Source organism: Mercenaria mercenaria, chromosome 15, assembly GCF_021730395.1.
Source record: "Mercenaria mercenaria strain notata chromosome 15, MADL_Memer_1, whole genome shotgun sequence".
NCBI lineage: Eukaryota > Metazoa > Mollusca > Bivalvia > Venerida > Veneridae > Mercenaria > Mercenaria mercenaria.
This window is the reverse complement of record NC_069375.1, coordinates 52,426,679-52,446,290: the sequence shown is the minus strand read 5'-3', so window position 1 is coordinate 52,446,290 and position 19,612 is coordinate 52,426,679. Positions and strand designations below refer to the sequence as shown.

The 19,612-nt window shown below is 35.7% G+C and overlaps 1 protein-coding gene across 2 annotated transcripts; it reads right to left on the bottom strand.

Annotated features, from left to right (window-relative positions):
- Positions 1-4,772: 4,772 nt before the first annotated feature.
- Positions 4,773-16,764, bottom strand: LOC123554625 (uncharacterized). Of its 2 annotated transcripts, none has more exons than XM_053525263.1 (7): positions 16,671-16,764; positions 16,223-16,270; positions 11,541-11,570; positions 8,949-9,073; positions 8,382-8,534; positions 7,459-7,505; positions 4,773-4,910 (listed from the first exon to the last, which is right to left on the bottom strand). In XM_053525263.1, exons 2-7 carry the CDS (start codon positions 16,261-16,263, stop codon positions 4,866-4,868), a joined length of 441 nt encoding a protein of 146 aa, XP_053381238.1. In that variant the 5' UTR covers positions 16,264-16,270; positions 16,671-16,764; the 3' UTR covers positions 4,773-4,865. The 2 variants fall into 2 exon arrangements, with proteins under 2 accessions (XP_053381238.1, XP_053381237.1); XM_053525262.1 differs by lacking the exon at positions 16,671-16,764 and adding an exon at positions 16,528-16,620.
- Between the last annotated feature and the right edge of the window lie 2,848 nt (positions 16,765-19,612).

The window sequence follows — 19,612 nt, the reverse complement described above, 5'->3', positions numbered from 1 at the left end:
ATTTATGAACTTAAGGTTCGTAATGGACCTGGCTATGTGTGACAGCTCTCAGAAGATTGCTAATTCTATTTAGAACATATAGTTAAATTATTGTGCCTCACCCCCAAGTTTTTTATGGTGGGAGGGGCGCACTTAGAGTTGCCCTTGTCCGTCCGTATGTCCGTCCGTCCGAATTCGTTTCATACATATCAAAAAGATATTTGACCCAGTTATCAAACCTGACAAGATTGGTATTCAGTACCGGAAGTTGTGCACTAGATGTTTCAGTTTGGATCTCACAGTCAGACTAGAGTTATGGCCCTTGACTTAGTCAGAATAGGCTTAAAAGGGTCTAAGTTTGTGTCGCATGTTTCTCAAAAAGTATTTGACCAAAGATTATGAGTCATTACAGAAATATCATTCAGCATGTGAAGGTGTGGAAGTGGGGTTTTGTTATATATATTACTCAGCCAGTTCAGAGCTATGGCCCTTGACTCCGTCAAAAATATGCATAAACAGGCATAAAAAGTTTGTGTCGCACATATCTATCTGAAGAAGTATTTGACCTAGGGTTATGAAACATCATAGGAATATTATTCAGCATGTGAAGTTGTGCACCTTGGATTTTGTTCCGGATTTATGTCAGACGGACTAGAGTTGTGACCCTTGATTGTCAAAAATATGAATAGAGGGGTAACAAGTCTATGTCGCATGTTTCTCAAAAACATTTAAATTGAGTCATGAAACATTAGGGGAATGTTCTGAAGCATGATAAGTTGCGCACCTAGTAATCGGCTTGGGTTTTTCCTCAACCAGACCAGAGTTATGGTTCTTGACTAAGTGAAAGATACTCATAAAGTGCTTATATCTTAAACATATTTCACATAGAGTCATGAAACCATGTAGGATTATTATCCGCGATTCGGGTTATTTTTATATTATTTCACTTTGCGAGACCAGAGTTATGACCCTTGACTATGTCAACATATAAAAGTTTGTGTCCCATGTATCTCAAACTGTACTTGCATGTAAAGTTGTACGCCTAGTGTTCTCTTTGTGATTTCACACAGCTAGGCCAGAGTTATGGTCACTCACTTAGTGAAAAATGCATATATATATATATATATATATATATATATATATATCTTTAAAATATTTCACCTAAAGTCATGAATATCATGTACAGAGACAGGTGTGTGTGTGAGTGGGGGGGGTTGAGGGGAGGGCCACCTGTGTCCGATTAACACACATTTAGTTTATTACTGAATTACCTTTAAAACGAACAATTTAGATCAGTGATACGTACCACTTCTGATGAAAGTTCCATCATAACGAAAATAAATTGGAAGAAAAAGGGAGTTAAATACTATAATAAATCCCTACTTCCGCTAACTTGAAGTTAAAACTAGGTTTTAACTGTCCCAGTTCATGCAGAATGCACTTTGGCAATGAAAGGAGTGATAAAAGCACCATTTCTATACGAGTTTGTGCAAAAAAATCAAAATGTGCTTCTTTGGTGTAGTCGAAAAAAGTCTACACTAAATAGATCTTTTTTTCCAATTACTTTAAATAAACATGAAAGATCAAATTTTCTTCACATTAATATGTATCAACCCTATAAGATACATTAATATGTATCGCCCTATAAGAGAACGGCTCGTTATGTCATCCAGCTCATGATAAAATTCTTTCTTTACTAGGGATCTCACGTCAACATTTTGGATCAGATAAAGTGGTGTATAAGCTATAGATTATATAACATGCGTTGCAGTTCTTTATGTACAGTGCAACCAGTCTTAACACACACAACTGAAATATCTTAACTCTTTCAGGTGGAGGCCTGCCTAGTGCCGAGGCAGTTGTTTGATGATAATGGTATCACGATTGGCTGTGTTTTAAAACAAGAGGGTCATGATGACCCTATATCGCCCACCTGTTTAACCTGACCCTGGAATCCTCAAAATAAACATTCTGACCAAGTTTTATGAAGATAAGGTCATAACTATGGTTTCTACAGTGTTAACAAGCTTTTTCCTTGAATTGAGTGGTGACCTTGGTTTTGACTCCACATGACCCAGTGTCGAACTTGGCATAGGAACTGTCAAGATAAACACTCTTACTAAGTTTCTTGAAGATAGGGTCATAAATATGGCCTGGATGGGGTGTTACCAAGCATTTCCTTTGATAAAAGCGAGTGGCCTAGTTTTTGACTCCACATGACCCAGTTTCAAACTTGACCTAGGAATCATCAAGATGAACATTCTGACCAAATTCCATGAAGATAGGATCATAATTGTGGCCTCTACAGTGTCAAGCTTTTCCTTTCATTTGACCGGATGACCTAGGTTCAAACCCCATAGACCTAGTTTTGAATTTGGCATAGGAATCATCAAGATAAATATTCTTACCAAGTTTCACGAATATATGGTCTTAAATATGGCATCTAGAGTGTTAACAAGCATTTCCTTTGATTTGTGAGGGTTGCCTAGTTTTTGACCATACATGACCCAGTTTCGAACTTTGCCTAGAAATCATCATTCTGACAAAGTCCCATGAAGATATGGTTATAATGTGGCCTCAAGAGGTTTAAACAAGCTTTTCCTTTGATTTGACCGAGTGATCTAGTCTTTGACTCAACATGACCTAGTTCTGAAATTGGCATTAGAATCATCAAGATGAACATTCTGACCAAGTTTCATGAAAATAGGGTCATTAATGTGGCCTTTAGGGTGTCAACAAGACTTTCTTTTAAATTTCTTTTTATTTGACCTGGTGACCTAGTTTTTGACCCAACATGACCAAATTTCGGACCTGACTCAGAGATCATCAAAATAAACGTTCTGTGCAAGCATACATGAAACCTCTTTATGGCTGAAAGCGCCAAAACAGAAAATTTTGCGCCTTTCAGAGGCAGTCACTCTAGAACCCATGATGGAATCTAGCTGGTTTTCGAAAGGAACCGACATCTTATTGAGACTTAAGTTGTGATTAATGTGATTAAAATCGAATGGAAAATGTGACTTCTTTCATGTTCAAAAGGTAAAAATTATTAATAATGTTTGACTCTTTCAGGGGTCAGTCAGGGACCGTAATTCCGGAACCTATGACTGGATCTGAGGATTTATCGTAGAATCCAAGATCTATTGTTGTTGAAGATATTTTGCAAGTTTGTATCAAATCAAACCATAAACAAGAGCTCGTAGAACACGAAATGCCCCCCTTGATGCATTTAGTAATTGCACAAGGAAAAGAAATTATTTGGTCATTGTATACAAAAGTTCTACTGTTCTGGGTAAATGTGACCTTGACCTTTGACCTATTGAACTTAAAATAAATAGAGGTCATCTGCTGGTCATGATCAACCTCTCTATTAAGTTTCATGATCCTAGGCCCAAGCGTTCTTGAGTTATCATCCAGAAACCGTTTAACTGTTCTGGGTCACTGTGACCTTGACCTTAGACCTACTGACCTCAACATCAAAAGGGGTCATCTGCTGATCATGATAAACCTCCCTATTAAGTTTCATTGTCCTAGGCCCAAGCATTCTAAAGTTATCGTCCGGAAACCATATAACTGTTCTGGGTCACTGTGACCTTGACCTTTGACCAACCGATGTCAAAATCAATAAGAGTCATCTGCTGGTCATGATCAACCTCTCCATCAATTTTCATGATCCTAAGCCCAAGCGGTCTTGAGTTATCATTCAGAAACTGTTTAACTGTTCTGTGTCAATGTGACCTTGACCTTTGACCTATTGATCTCAAAATCAATAGAGATCATCTGCTGGTCATGACCAACCTTCCTGTCAATTTCCATGATTCTAGGCTTAAGCGTTCTTGAGTTGTTATCCGGAATGCCAATACAAACTGTGTGCAAGTTATTAAAATCTATTGCAAAATGTGGTCTGTATCGTGTTCACAAGCCAAAATAGCAAATTTTGGCCCTTTGAGAGGCCATACCTCTGGAACACATGATGGGATCTGGCCAGTTTTCGAAAGGAACCGAGATATGATGCCAGATACAAGTTATGTGCAAGTTTGATTAAAATCATTTGCAAAATGTGGTCTCTATCGTATTCGCAAAAAATTGTGGACGGACGGACGCCGACGGACGAGGGGCGATCATAAAAGCTCACCTTGTCACTATGCGACAGGTAAGATAACAAATTAAAAATGATATAAAGAAAAATGAAGAAAGTTTTCATAAGGTATGGTGGCATATTTTTGCCACGAGATAGCCAGGTAGCTATCACGATAATTTTGTATACTTTCCGGGAAATGTGTGCATTTTTCTAAACACTTCTATGGTGGCATTTTTTTGCCACGAGATAGCTCGGTAGCTATCACCTTGTGCATTTTTGACGGCAAAACAGTATTTTCTAGATACATGTATTTGTTTCCTGAAAATATTTTAGAGCAAAGTTTCGCTTTGATTTTGCAACTGCCTCGAGATACTTGGTAGCTATCAAGATAATATTCTAAATTTTCCAGCAAAGTTGTGCTTTTCTGAAAACATTACCACAATAAATTAGTGTTTTCATGGTATGTTTTTCATTTCCAGAAAACTTTAGGCTATTGATATAAAGCTTTCAGAAAAGTTCAAAATATCAAGAGAATTGCTTAAAGATATAGCGGTCTTGCTAATAAATGGCAACTGTGGGCACTTTCACAAAAGTAGAGGATTTTCAAGTATTTCGATAGCTACCTAGCTATCAAGTGGGGTAGAAATATGTTTTCCTCTCTCTATGAAATATGTATGATTATCTGTTTGTCATGCAGGAACATAAGAGTATGTATGTGCTGTGTGGTATTTTGATTTATTCAATTTCATATAGTTGAGATCCTTTTAGTTCTATTCATTCTTAGAGAGGAATTGAAGCTAGCTGTTCATCCAACTGGCAAGATAGTTACATGGAACAGTGACTGCAGCAGCTGAAATGTAAACGAGATGTGAAACTGAACAAATAATTATATGTGTCACAGGGTGAGAAAAAGGTGTAGCCAGACCGGGGCTCAAACCCGGGGCCTCGGAATACCGTTCCGATGCTCTACTGTCTGAGCTACCCGGCCGCCTGCACATTTTCTCCCCGTCTAAATATTTACTGTGAAATCATTAATATTCGTGGGGGACTAATTTTCGTGGATTTCTTGGTTGAGTCAATCCACGAAATTTAATCCCAACGAACAAGTAAAATTCCCATTAATTTTATGCACAAAAGTTGAAATCCACGAATTCATATCCCCACGAAATTGCGGTTTGACCAAAACCACGAAATTTCATGCTCACGAAATTAAATGATTTTACAGTAAGTTTTATACCATGACATAAAATTAAAACGGGGAGAAAATGTGTAGGCGACCGTGTAGCTCAGACGGTAGAGCATAAGACCCCGGGTTCGAGTCCCGGTCTGACTGCACATTTTTCTCACCCTGTGACATATGTATATTAAATCTAAAGTTTCATTTTTTGTAATTATTAAATTACGCGTCAGATTCAAAATAGTATGGACTTAATACACTCATATATTATTACAGTATAACTGTGTACTACCACTGAAACTTGAGATTTTTGTAGCAATGAACAGTTTCTGCATTGCATTGAATTACGAATGTAGTTCTATTTTCAGTAAAGTTAAATACATTGGATTAGGAGAGAAAATGCTGACAGATATTTAAGCAGAATTCCTAGTACAGAAGTAGGTTGCGTTTTAAATATTTGTAATCAGTATGATGAAAGATGTTCCATTATGCTTGCAAAAATAGGTCAGACTTCTTATATAAAAATCCGTTGAAATTCGTCGATAATTATCGAAGCTTCTAGTTCACAGTCGAACAGAAATTTGCATGTTTATAGAAATACAGAGCCTGATGTAAAAGTGAAAACTGATATTAGATATTTGTTAAACTAATATAGAATGGCGAGTCTGGTGATTATATCCACACCGTCACAGACACTTTACCCCTACTGAAGCATTAATTTTGTGGGAGACATATTGTTCCGTCCGTCACACTTCATTTCCGATCAATAATTGGAAAACCATTTGACCTTGATCCTTCAAACTACACAGGATGACAGGACTGATGGAGTAGACTTTGGAGTCACTCCATTACAAGTCAAGGTCACAGGGGCCTGAACATGGAAAACCATTTCCGATCAATAATTTGAGAACCACTGAACTTCATAGAGTAATTGGCCATGCAGAGTAGATGACGCCTATTGATACTGGGTTCACTCTGTTAAAGGTCAAGGTCACAGGGACATTAATATGGAAAACCATTTCTGATCAATAACTGGAGCAGAATGTTGAAACTTCATAGTATAGGATGATTGGATATGCAGAGTAGATGACCCCTATTGATTTTGGGGGGTCACCCTATTATATGTCAAGGTCACAGCAGCCAGAACATGGAAATCTATTTCCGGTCAGTAACTTGAGAATTTTTTAACTAGAACCTTCAAATTTCATATAGTGATAGGGCTTATGGAGTAGATGACCCTTTTTGGTGGGGGGGGTCACTCCATCAAGGGCCAAGGTCGCAGGGGCCATCCGTCCGTCACACTTCCTTTTTTTCAATAACTTGAGAACTATTTAACCTAGAACTTCAAAATTCATACTTCAATAGGGCTTACAGAGTAGATGGTCCCTATTATTATGGGAGTTACTAGATCAAAGGTCAAGGTCACAGGGGCCTGATTCTGATCAATAACTTGAGAACCACTTGATCAAGAATGTTGAAACTTCATAAGATGACTGAACATGCAGAGTAGATTACCCCTATTGATTTTGGGATCCCTTATTTACAGGTCAAGGACACAGGGGTCTGAACGTGGAAAAATATTTCAGAACAATAACTTGCGAACCACTTGACCCAGAATGTTGAAACTTCGTAAGATGATTGGACATATAAAGTAGATGACCCCTATTGATTTTTGGGTCATTTGATCAAAGGTCAAGGTCACAGGGACAAGAGCATGGAAAATGGTTTCCAATCAATAACTTGAGAATCATTTGAACCAGAACCTTCAAACTTTCATAGGATGATAGGACTTACAGAGTGGATGACTATCGTTTTTGCGGTCACTTGACTTGACCTAAGGTCAAGGGCACAGGGACACGAACATGGAAAAATCTTTCCGATCAATAACTTGAGAACCACCTTACCCAGAAAGTTGAAACTTCACAGGATGATTGGACATGCCAAGTAGATGATTTCTATTGCAACAAACTATCAATGTCTCTGACTTTCGCTCCTGTCCCCTATTGACTTCTTGCCTATAACGACTATGCACTGGGGGCGACATGTGCTTTTCTACAAAAGCATCTTCTAGTTTATAGATTTGGTTTAAAAAATATACGTAAACAGTAAACAAATTCATTTCAATGTTACGTTTTACAAAATGCTTTTAACTAATATAGAGGGAACTCATTTTCACCGACGAATAAATTATTTAAACATAAAGAAAGAAGTTTTTCCTTACATTCACATAGTACTTTTGAAACTCTGCCATTGTCACCATTCCGTTATCTGAAGACAAATGCATACACCTACATATTTGAAAAAGCTATAGACCACTAACCATATTTGAGAAAAACAAGAAATTCAACAACTGAACTAGAGCTATCACTTCATCTGCTTCATACCTCCAACAAAAGGTTCAACTGGTAGTCAATAGTACTCACTGTATTTTTTTTAAAAACTATACAAAGTTCGATCTTGGAGATGCTGAGTTTCATGAAATTCTTTTACAGTGAATTTAAAGTTACCGTCTTCTTTAATAAAATGTTAATAAAGGCAGTTGGCGTATAAAGCTTTATTGAATTTTATTCCCTAAAGTTTTCACAAGTTCGTATTTTTTTTTATTTTTTATCATATTTAGAAAGCAAAAAAGTAAAATTTTTAAAAATGTCTTTTAAATCTTTTTTCAAATCTGCGACAACGTTCCCTGAACCAGGGAATCTGTGATTATGCTCCTTGTTCAAAACTTAACGATTGGTAAGATACTTCATTACCTTCTTTGTAGTCATTAGCATCATTTTGCTTTCTATGTTTAGAGTTTAATATTCCTTTTCCATTTCAAATTCTAGGGCATTTTCTAAGTCAAGGGTTTTATTACAAGACAATATCTCTGGCGTTATAACTGATGACGGAAATGGTTCAAGGCTGCCGAATATCAATTTATTCATCAGTTTAAACAAGTACATTTATTAAAAATTAGAGTCTATTTTCGTTCCATTTCGTTTCGACATTTTACTCACCAGTGTGTGCAGTTAAATCATTATCTCCATCTATATATTATTACTATCTTATACCACCAGATCTAAAGTCTTGAAAGAAGAAATTGCCGTTGGCAATTAAACCCATTTATTTAAGATGAAATTCCGTACTGAATAATCCACTTACTATCGGCGTCCATGATATCAAACTGGGAAGAAACATCGTCCACTCTAAGACAGTTGGTGTTAGATGTGTCAAAGTGTTTGTATATCCTACTGGCAATTTCTGGACCTCCTGCTGAGAAGTTTTTGTACTCTTCTAGTGTCATACATCCATTGTCTGAAAAGATTAACATAATATTTAGTTACACCTGTTGCTATATACCGTAATACATCGATCTGTTAAACAAAGTTTGAAATTTAATAGTTTCGTTTAATTCTTAGCTCACGCGAACACAGTTCAATACATAAATTTCGATTACCTAGCGAGTATTTGCCATTTCCATCTTAAAATTGCGGGAGGTCGGTTTTTCTACCGAGATGGCCGAGGGAGAGGTAAAGAGAAAGCAATCTTCTGTTACCAATTAAACTGAGTTAGCGTATATCAATACATGAAGTGTAATGCTCTTCAAACAGTTACACTGTGTACCGTGCTATCGATCTGCAACTAGTCTTGTCTTATGGCATATAAAACTCTCTTAAAGATCACGCACCGTAGCAGAAAACTGCAACAATGCAAGATGAAGTAACTTACTGTCTTTATCTGCTATAATGACCAAATTATCAAACTCGTATCTTTCTATGATGCCGTCCGTGTCTCTGTCAACGTTCTTGAAACTTCCATCCATAATTTTATTAAAGGCGGAGCCTGTAGGGATGCTGTTTAAGCATGAAAAACAAAAAGTAATACACTGAAAATACTCAGATAATCAGTTAGAAAACCAAAGCCTTGAAATGTCTGATGGTTGCGGGTTTTTGGTAGATTTATTTCTGTTTAAATGCCAGTCTATGAATATACATGAATGAGAAACAAATACAAATTTAATGTGCCTAAGATGAAGAACGTGAATGAGTATCTAAGATGAACTCTGCCTGACCCAGCTTGTGATGTAACCATGGGCTGGAATACCTTATCATTGATAGATCTTATATAATCTAAATGGTCAGTGCGAGTGGATACAGGTTGAATAAGAACTGCTTGTTCATTGATAATTCATCCGCATTGTTCATGAATGGGACTATTTTGTGTAGCACATGAGTATCCTTTAGATGTGATTCGGAATTAAATAAAGATGCTATGATTGTCAGAAATACACTTTAACTTTGGTAGCGGTACAAACCCGCAACCAAAAAGTAAAAAAAAGAAGATACATTGTTTTTACCATCGAAAAATTCAGACAGGAACAAATTTCAAATCTTATATTCTTGTGTCACGGGGAGGAAGTGTTACACGAAGGACGGAGTCCTTCTGATAACCTGTCATATTTTCTTCTGATAACTGTTACGGAGTTCCTGGAAAACGTTACAGAGTTCTTCTGATATTTGTATGATAAAATAAGGAATCGGTCGAAGAAATGGTAATTATTTATCTTTGAAAAGAGAGAATGTGATGTAAAACTAAAGTTTGATGATCAAGGTTGCCTATTGTTTTGTGCTATGCGTCAGAAAAAAACTGTTTAGTCTAATAATCAGCGCCACTTCTTTAAAATCAAGACATTTTGAGTAAAATATCGAAATCGTTTGCTTATTCATACATATTAATCTACTCATTCACGTTCTTCATCTTCACCACCCGCAATTCTTATTTTCATTTATTTGGCTTTGAAATTACATTGTGTATTCTATTGTAAGAAAGTGCAGAATCTTCTTACTTAACAATATTTCCAACTAAACTCAAAATGCTCTTTTATTCATATATCTTATAGCATTTTGACAAATGCAAAGGTCGTTTCTAGTGAAGGATTGATATAGATAGCACTTTAAAATTCACACTATTCACGCATTATGATATTCTTTAAGACAAATAGTATATGCATATTTGAAGATGACAACCCCCTTTTTGGTACGCAGTATTCAGCGCATTGAAAATTATATGCATTCTGTAAGATGTTATGACAATACCAATTAAGTTTTATCGCAGTATTTACGCCAGTCACATTTAAATTCACCAAATACGATCATATCGGTCATCTACATTGAGTCTGTGGTAAATACGCTATAGAATCATATAACTAGACAAGCAATTGAATCGCGTGAGATAACAACAGCAGTCATATATAGTAATGCAAATAAACCACTTCAGAAAAAACAGTTTCTGCTAAATCAGCATTTAGATGTACCTAAAATTAAAGATAAAGGATTTGATTTTAATTCAGTGATCAATCAAAACGGAATCCACTAAACCGTTGTTCACAAACATTGGCACACCCATTGATAGATCGAACAATACAATTTACTGAATTTGTTACCTATTCGTATTTTACTTTATTATACCTCACTTTTGTCTACAATGGTAAAATCCCATTACCCGAAAAGGAGATATTTTGACTGCCAGAAACATTTTTAATCTTTTTAACACGTGACCAAGCGAAAGTGACTGTCAGGTCATGTGACCGCGCTGATATTTTGAATGTCATATAAGGGCAAATAACTACTTCAGTTTTTTAGCCATATGATTGCCTCCCTTGTACAGAATATCATATTGTAATGATAATGACGTCGCTGTTCAATGTGTACACAACTGATTACCGCGCTAAAGATGAAACTACTGAATTAAATGAATCAAAAACATATTTATTTTTTTTGTGTTTAGTTTTGTTCGGTATAATAAAATAAATACCATATGGCAGCGTGTGTGACATTGATATTGTCAACCCTCGGAACAGAATGTCACCACTCGGCTTTCGCCTCGGGTGACATTCTGCCCTCGGGTTGACAATATCAATGTCACACACGCTGCTATATGGTATTTATATAATATATATGTCATTATACTGCACATAGTTTTAAACTTTACAGAATTCTCATATCATACATTATATAACTACAATACTGTACCGTGGATAAACATCTTACGTTAGAACATGATAAACACCCTTTCTAAATAAAAAAATTAGCAAAAGAATATCTTAACATAGCTCAAGAAACACCCTGGCAGTAACTCTGTAACAGTCATCAGATGAAAACATGACAGGTTATCAGAAGAACTCCGTCCGTAGTGTAACACTTCCTACCCCGTGGACTTAAAGCCTATCAAGCCCCACTTTCAATTTAGAAAAAAAAAACGAAACACCAGTTGACGACTTGTCTCTAATGTACGAAAATGTACAGAAAAATAAATACATACCTTGGTGATGTAGTAGTGGAAGCACTGGCCCTAAAATATAAAAAAAATAATCCATTTGGTCATTTTGTACATATATGTTAATCAAAGGTATCTAATATTAAAGCCTTTAGTGGTACATTGATATTTTCTCTTTACTATCTGTGTGCAGAGAAGATTGATCTTCTACCAAAGACAATTGTATTATTTCGAAGATTCACGTCTTAAAAGGAATTACATTTTGTCGTAAGTTTTTTTCTAATATGATTTGTACAGTATTTTTGATTTCTATTTTTCTCATTTTACATTTTACATATTCAGTCATGTAAATATATAGTCTATATCGTAGGGATTCGAGAGATTGACCAGTTTTGTGAAACGGGGAAACATATGTTGCCTAATATTCTGACATGCAAGTATTTCATATTGCGTCTTAACACATTTTGACTATTCTGTCTGACACATAATTGAACCGTGCCATGAGAAAACCAACATAGTGTGTATGCGACCAGCATGGATCCAGATCAGCCTGCGCATCCGCGCAGTCTGGTCAGGTTCCATGCTGTTCGCTTTTAAAGCCTATTGGAATTGGAGAAACTATTAGCGAACAGCATAGATCCTGACCAGACTGCGCGGATGCGCAGGCTGGTCTGGATCCATGCTGGTCGCAAAGCCACTATGTTGGTTTTCTCATGGCACGGCTCATATCTCATACTTCGTAGTATTCTGTCCAACTCAGACCTCACCTGTCTGTCTTGGATTTCATATTCTAATTGGATTTTCAGATTTTCATTAATTCTGTCACAGCGAAACTTCTTGTCATATTTTGTATGTAATATATTTTAAAGAATGTCTAATAAGATTTTGACAGATTTCATATTTTGACTAGTTTTGTCGGATTACGATTTCAGTGACTGTCTGTATATAAGAAATTTCACATTTTGACCACATCTTGACCATACATTTCTCTAAGAAATTTCACATTTACCTGTATAGCCTCTCATTCCAGGCAGGACTTCACATTTTGAATAATTTCGCCTAATTCTGCCTGACAAAGCCTTCAATTTTTTTTATCACAGAAATGTCTAATTCTTACAGGTATTTCACAATATGACCTCTTGTTAGTATAGGGACTCCAAGGTCGACCAGTATACCCCCTGCAACACTCGGTCTACTAATATACGGAATTATAGCATAATATATCGAAAGCTGACACAATAAAAATCCAAAGACTTGAAAGATTAGCTGCAAAGAATGTTCAACATCTTCCACAAACAGCTAGAACAGACATGGCCCTAAGCATTTTAGGATGGTTCTCTATCGAAGCAGATAAAGACCAAAAGAAAACTGAGTTTCTTGCAAAAACTGTACACAATGTCGACAAATACTCTTTCCAGGAGGCTATGAAAGGCTACAAAAATCAACACGGCCTCATTCCTGAAATATGCAAAATACTGTATAAATATGAAATATTTCATTTTTGTCGAGCCCGCTTGCGGTGAGCTCGATATAGTCGTCACTTTTGGCGGGTCAGTGTATGTGCGTGCATGCGTGCGTGCGTGCGTGCGTCCGTCCGAATTGTCCTGACCATTACTTCGACATGCTTGGGCCAATCTTGTTTATATTGTTTACCTCAATGAGAAGGAGTGTCATGCGCAAACCGTATGTTCCTAAAGGTCAAGATCACAGTTTGTCCGGAGCATTTCTTCTTCATGCATGGTGGGATTTTAATGTAACTTGGCATGAATCTTCACCATTATGAGACGGAGTGTCATGCCCAAAAACCAGGTCCCTTGATCTAAGGTCAAGGTCACATTCTGAGGCCAAAGATGCTGGCGGGCTCGACATTCAGCCCGTGGGCATACAGAATGTATTTCTAGTATAGTCAACTCTATGAAGGATGCAAATTTTCCAAGCAATTACTCATGGAAATATACCATTAAAAGGTGATAACAGACAAACAAAACAACATGTGGCAGAACAGAACAAACAGAGATAAAGACCTTGATAGATACATTGCAATACATGAATCGGTCACACCATTACATCTATGGCTTTTCTCAAATAATAACAGCGGAATTATCCATGTTATAAGTGCTGTGAAAATACTGTTATATCGGCACTTCGTAAGAAACTTTTCCTGTAAAAGTGTCGAATAGTAACTGAGGATATAAACAGACATATATTAGCTGAGTGTGATGTATATAGAAATGAAAGGACAAGATTTACTCAATCCATCCATGCAGAAATAAGTTCTGATATTTACAATTTCTTTCTTAGAATAAATTCAGAAGCATTCATAAGAGGTATCTTTGATTGCAATCTACTCGCTGTTTTTGGCGTTAACCCAGAACTCCAAAAGAGCTTCGCCATTTTATGCTGTAAACTAAAATATAATCAAAGCGCTGAAAGCACTGAAGGACGGTTGTCCTGAAAAGTGGCAGAGGCCTACGTTTGTATTGTTTCTGGTGGTGCACAAGTGACAGATAAATGTTAATTTTAACCTGGTTTTCATTTTCTGTAGTACAAGAGTCATGTTTTAGTTTTTATCATATGGTGGCGTCTCAGAAATGCTGCACAATGAATTTAATGAATTTCTTGGCTTCATCACCAGACCCCATTGACACAAAGAATGTTAAGGCACAGATTGTTGTATTCTGTAATAAAGGTTTTACTAGGAGGCTTGTATAGATATTCTTTATATAGGTTGAATTAACCACTTCTATAGCAAACTCATTTCAAACGTGGTTATAAGAGAAAAGAAAGAACATTGTATATTCTATAAACTTTAATAAAGAAATAATTTATAGCAAACAGTGCTTTATCACTATACACGACGGGCGGTATTACGCCGGTCGTAATAATTTCACGAGGGCGCAAATGCAACAAGTTCAAGCTTCCTTCCTATATGGCGGCTTCTAGTGAAATGATCGCGTCCTTTTGTCCCGTGACTCAGCGTCTGTATTAGTACTCGTTTTATATTTCAAATACTTTTATATATAAACGTCGGTGCTACTTAAAAGGTAGAGTTCCTTGAAAAATCACCAGTGCCCCTTAAAAATTCAAAGAAGTGGTGTTATTGCAATGGCTGCAAATATATTCTGTATTTACGGATCCATATTAGGAAGTTTATGTTCTGTTATTACAATCAATGATTATCCATCATTTCTATATGCAAATTACGTTCAATTCTGGAGGAAGAATGTGATCAAATTTCGGTCAAGAAACACTGCTAGGCTAGACCTCTGGTATGGGAGAATGACAAGCAACCATTTACATGAATATTTTTGTTTCAAATTTAAAACAAAAAAAAATTTAAAAAGTAATTGATCAGAGATTTACACAGAGAAAAACACCGAACACAGAAATTCTCGAAAACCCAACTGCTAACTGTCTATGGCTTTTTGAAGGTTTATATATTTCATCTCTATAGAGTATGGGGTATCTATCTGTTTCGGTTTTATTCTGTAAACTTGTACAATGATAACAATAAATAGCTGTGATATTGTCAGCCATCTCTTATAACTCCATGTTGGAGTGGCATTGTACTTTTATGTTGTTAACATTGTTTTATCTTATAATTACAAAACGTATGTACAATGAGATGTAAATAAATAAAGACACTTTATATTTGACTAATATTATCTGTCTATGCAGTTCATATTAACGGACGGAATCTTCTTATACATAAAATTTCTCTATTTTTTTATTGTTATATATACTATAGACTTCGATTTCTAATCTCGATTCTTTTCAAAATTTGCTAATTCCTAACTTGATACTAATATTTTGTTTCATGTCATTTTTTCTATTCAATGCATATTAGCTAAATGTTTGTTCGATGATACATTTCAAACAAATTATGTAATACCGCCAAATTTACTGTAAGTTATCCCATATAGGAGAAGACCTTTATAAGCTTAGCTTTCGGATCTTATCCTTTTTCAACATGTATAATATTGATATTGTAAATTGTAAAATGTAATATGCACGTATGTTTGAAATAAAATATGTTTAAATCAAATAAAGATTGCCGATTTACATTAAATATTGTTGTTCACAGTTCAAAAGAATAAGCGCGTCGGTTTAATCATTCGTAAACTGCAAGTTCGTAAACTGCAAGCGTCTATTGACTCAAAGAAAATACTGTTAAAGTCTGGAACTATTTATTCCAATGGAGTTTCGAAATCACAGGAGTGGTCAAAAAATCGAATAAGGATATTCCCTGTATATATATATTTATTGTAGGAGGGAAGCGTGTTTGAACTGGCCGGTATGTCTTTGACAACCGTCCAGAAATAATTTTAGAGCCATCTAATTACATCCTCCTCGGAATAAAAAATATATATAAGATACTGCTGGCCACGTAGCGCAAGCAACTAATTGCAATCCTTTTACAACTGAATGTTATCGTACACGGATTTCACATTTTGCCAAGGTCTGTGTAACAGGGCTTTCGCGTTTCGACTTAGTGTTTGACAGCTATTTCTTAGTCCAGTCTATATAAGATGTGTTTCAAAATCGCAAATCTCAAAGTCGTATAACAGGGATCACACTTAATACATGTATTATATTCTCTTATCATATCTTACATAACTTTAGAATACAGATTTTATGGGGGAGGGGTTGCAGTGTATTCAGCTCCAATACACTGCTATGACAAAAAAAATCCTTGTCTATAAGAAAAATCAATTAGACAAACTTACCCAATACAAACCAACACCAATGTCAACCAAAACAAGTGCATGCTTGTTCTGAAAAAAAAAACAGTTCAGAGGTAAAGATTCCTACATAGCACTGTTGAATTAATGACCAATAGGAGCGATAACACTTTAAAATCTCTTGTAATTACTGACGCATCAACACTAAAATCTTTTTCCTAATATGCTTTGTTACATCTGAATGATTTAGTTTCAGTACTGTTGCGTATATTATTAACACTTGAAGGTGAGAAGCACTGTGGTAGATTGTCATCCAGCTGTTCGAAAACTGAAAAGGATTAGAACAATACATGACGAAAACTGCCAACAGCTTTTGACTTTGGCATGAATCCCAGAATATGGTTTGATATATCATTTTCCGCTAGAAAATACTTAAAAGAAACTTCTCTTTGTAATTATTTTAAATAAACTTGAAATAAGCTAATGTTCCTACCTTTATTGTAAAATATCCTGATAAGAAAAAAAATGAAATTATGTCATCTAGCTCAGGTTTTAATACTTTCTACACTAGGAAGTGTGATTTAAGCATCTGACGTCAACATTCGAGATAAGACGACCTGTATGGTGCATTAAGGTTTAAAAAGGTTTAAAATATGTAACGTGCATTGCAGTGCATTACACTCGTCAAAACACTGTTTGAATTTTTTTTCTTGGCGGCAAACATAGTGCCAGTGCATTGTTTGAAACATTTGGTGACATCAAAATGTATTTTATTGAAAGATTTGATAAATAGTTTTTGGCCAGCAGCGGTTTCACCTGGGAAGATAAAGATAGCTCTTGTTTCCATACAGATATGTACCGTCTTAGTAGGAAGTCATTTTGTTGTTCAATCAGACAACGTGAATTTATCATGCCATGAGTTAATTAAGGGCAAGGGAATCCTACCCGAGATTGAGGTTTGTTCTTAAGGGGACATAATTCTTACAGATATATGTACATAACGCCTAGCCTGAGAAAAAAATATAAATTCTGGCACTTATTTTAATAAAACACAGGATAGAAATAACTACAATAATGCAAAGTCTTATTCTTCACTTTGAAAATTTATGATTTAGTATTTACTAATTGACGAATTGCAAAAAAGCACGACATACTAGCATTACTTGCTTGTCAACAAAAATTAAAGAATTGTCACATAAAGAATGCTGCAGAGTTATATCTGTTTTTATATATTGCAGTCCATGTATGTTTTAGATTTTCATCTATGTATATTCATTACATTCATGCTATTTATTCTAATGCACAATGCCATTCTAAGATTCTAAGTGATAGTCGGAGACTAACATCTATCAGGTATTACAACTGTGTGCACTTCCGGTAAGATGCTTAAACTCTATGCAAAAAGGGCACTTTTAGCGACTTAAAATATTTTATTTTAAGAACTCCTATTCAGCTTTGATAAGCCTAAAAGTAGTGAAAGTATAAACAACATCTACACAGCAAAACACCCTGTTAAAGGAAACACAGACAGGCACATCATGTACATATAATTACAAAGAACACAGTCATGCACATTATGTACATATAATTACAAAGAACACAGTCATGCACACTATGTACATATATTTACAAAGAAAATATTGCGTTGGTGTAATATTAAAACAGACTTTTGCATGTGTTAGTATCAATGCCACAAAAATAACAATGTAATGAATTGGTTTGTGAAGATTATCGCATTATTTAATAGAAAAGACCTAATGTCTTAAGTCATAATACAAGGCACAATCCAGAATTGCATGGCTTAAATCATCACCATCTACCGTACATCACAAAATGGACCTTTAGCCCCTCCTTCCTTAAAGACAAGACTGCACTATTGTCCCACTGTCAAACCAGATAATTTCCTTTTACAACTTAAAGTACTAACTGGATGAAAGATTATTCATTATTTACAAATGATTACCCCTCAGTCATTTATTTTTCTTTTGAACTGAAAACCGCAATTGTAAAATTTCCGTTATAGCCCCCAACTAAGGGCTATGGATGACTTATCATTATCACAAATGCTTAGTCGATTGTCCGAAAACCTGATCACACAGAGAAGATGTTATGATTAAATGCCTTATAGAACTTTAAAACATCTTAGTTTTAAAACAATTTACTTGTTACCAGCGTTTCCAAGTATTTTCAAGAAAATTCAAGACTGGACAAGTGTTCGTAATCTGAGCAATTGGCGTCAATAGTCGAAATGAAGAAATCATAAAATAAATGCTATAAGAGAAAAACAACAACAAACCAAAAATATATTACATTAAATGTTTAGAAAACAAAAGCAATTGAGCAATTTAAAATCAGAGATAAGAAAACCGAAAACGTTTGGTCTAAACTTAAATAGATACATCTAATACTGTGTCTGGACATTATACACATTGTTCTGACATAAAACACATTGTCATGGCTTAATATATGTCCCGTTAGATTTATAACTAGATACTTATATTTCTCTTTATATAAGAATGCACATCATTGAAATACAAAAATATAGTTATTCTGTGGTGGGTCTTTGAATTTTATGAGCGATGCGAGTCAGAATCTTCTGTCTCATAGGGGAGAAAAATGATACAAAGTCTAAACAGACTTTAGCTGTAGAGTATGGAAGAGTTGCCTTAAAACACGAATGTTCTCCGTTCTAATGCTTGTTTGTCATGACTTTGTATATATAAGTATCTTTATAGTAATTTATAGATGTATGTTGAATGCCACCGTCATTTTCGAGTTGCGACTACATGCGATCATGTCAGTCGTGCGACACAGGTCGTGTGTTTTTCTGCGATATCAGACTAACTGTCATACAGTCAGACCAGTCTGCGACTTGTAGCAGACTGATAGCATGACTGGTTACAAAATCATAAGACATTTGTTGTACAATCCGCTAGTCACGAGTGGTCACGATTGGTCGTGCAAATGTGTCGTACATTGTCGTACATTGGATGACTGGTGAGTCCCACGATCAACCATGACAACGTAAGGCCAGTCAACTCTAGTAGCAAGACAACACAACACTACTGAAAAGCTACCCAAGACAAACTTCAACCAATCTGTCGCAGGCAGGTTTATGAATGTGACTGCAAACCTCCAAACGACCAAAGTCAGTCGTACTACTGCAAATACTCAAAACAACCCGTGACTCGCGGCATGACGTTCCTACGATTCCTGTAGTAACATGTTATGTTGCCTTTTAATTCAATGTGACTGGGGCTTTTAAAAATGTACGTATGGGTATGTGGAATTACAAAGGAGCCTGTGTTGTATTGCAGTGATTATTGTAGGAGTAAACCATGTAACATTTAACTCGTAGACTCACTCGTATCAAGTTTTCTGGAAGTTCTAAATATAGTTTTTAACTTGGTTATTTGTAGGGTCTAATTAATTCGA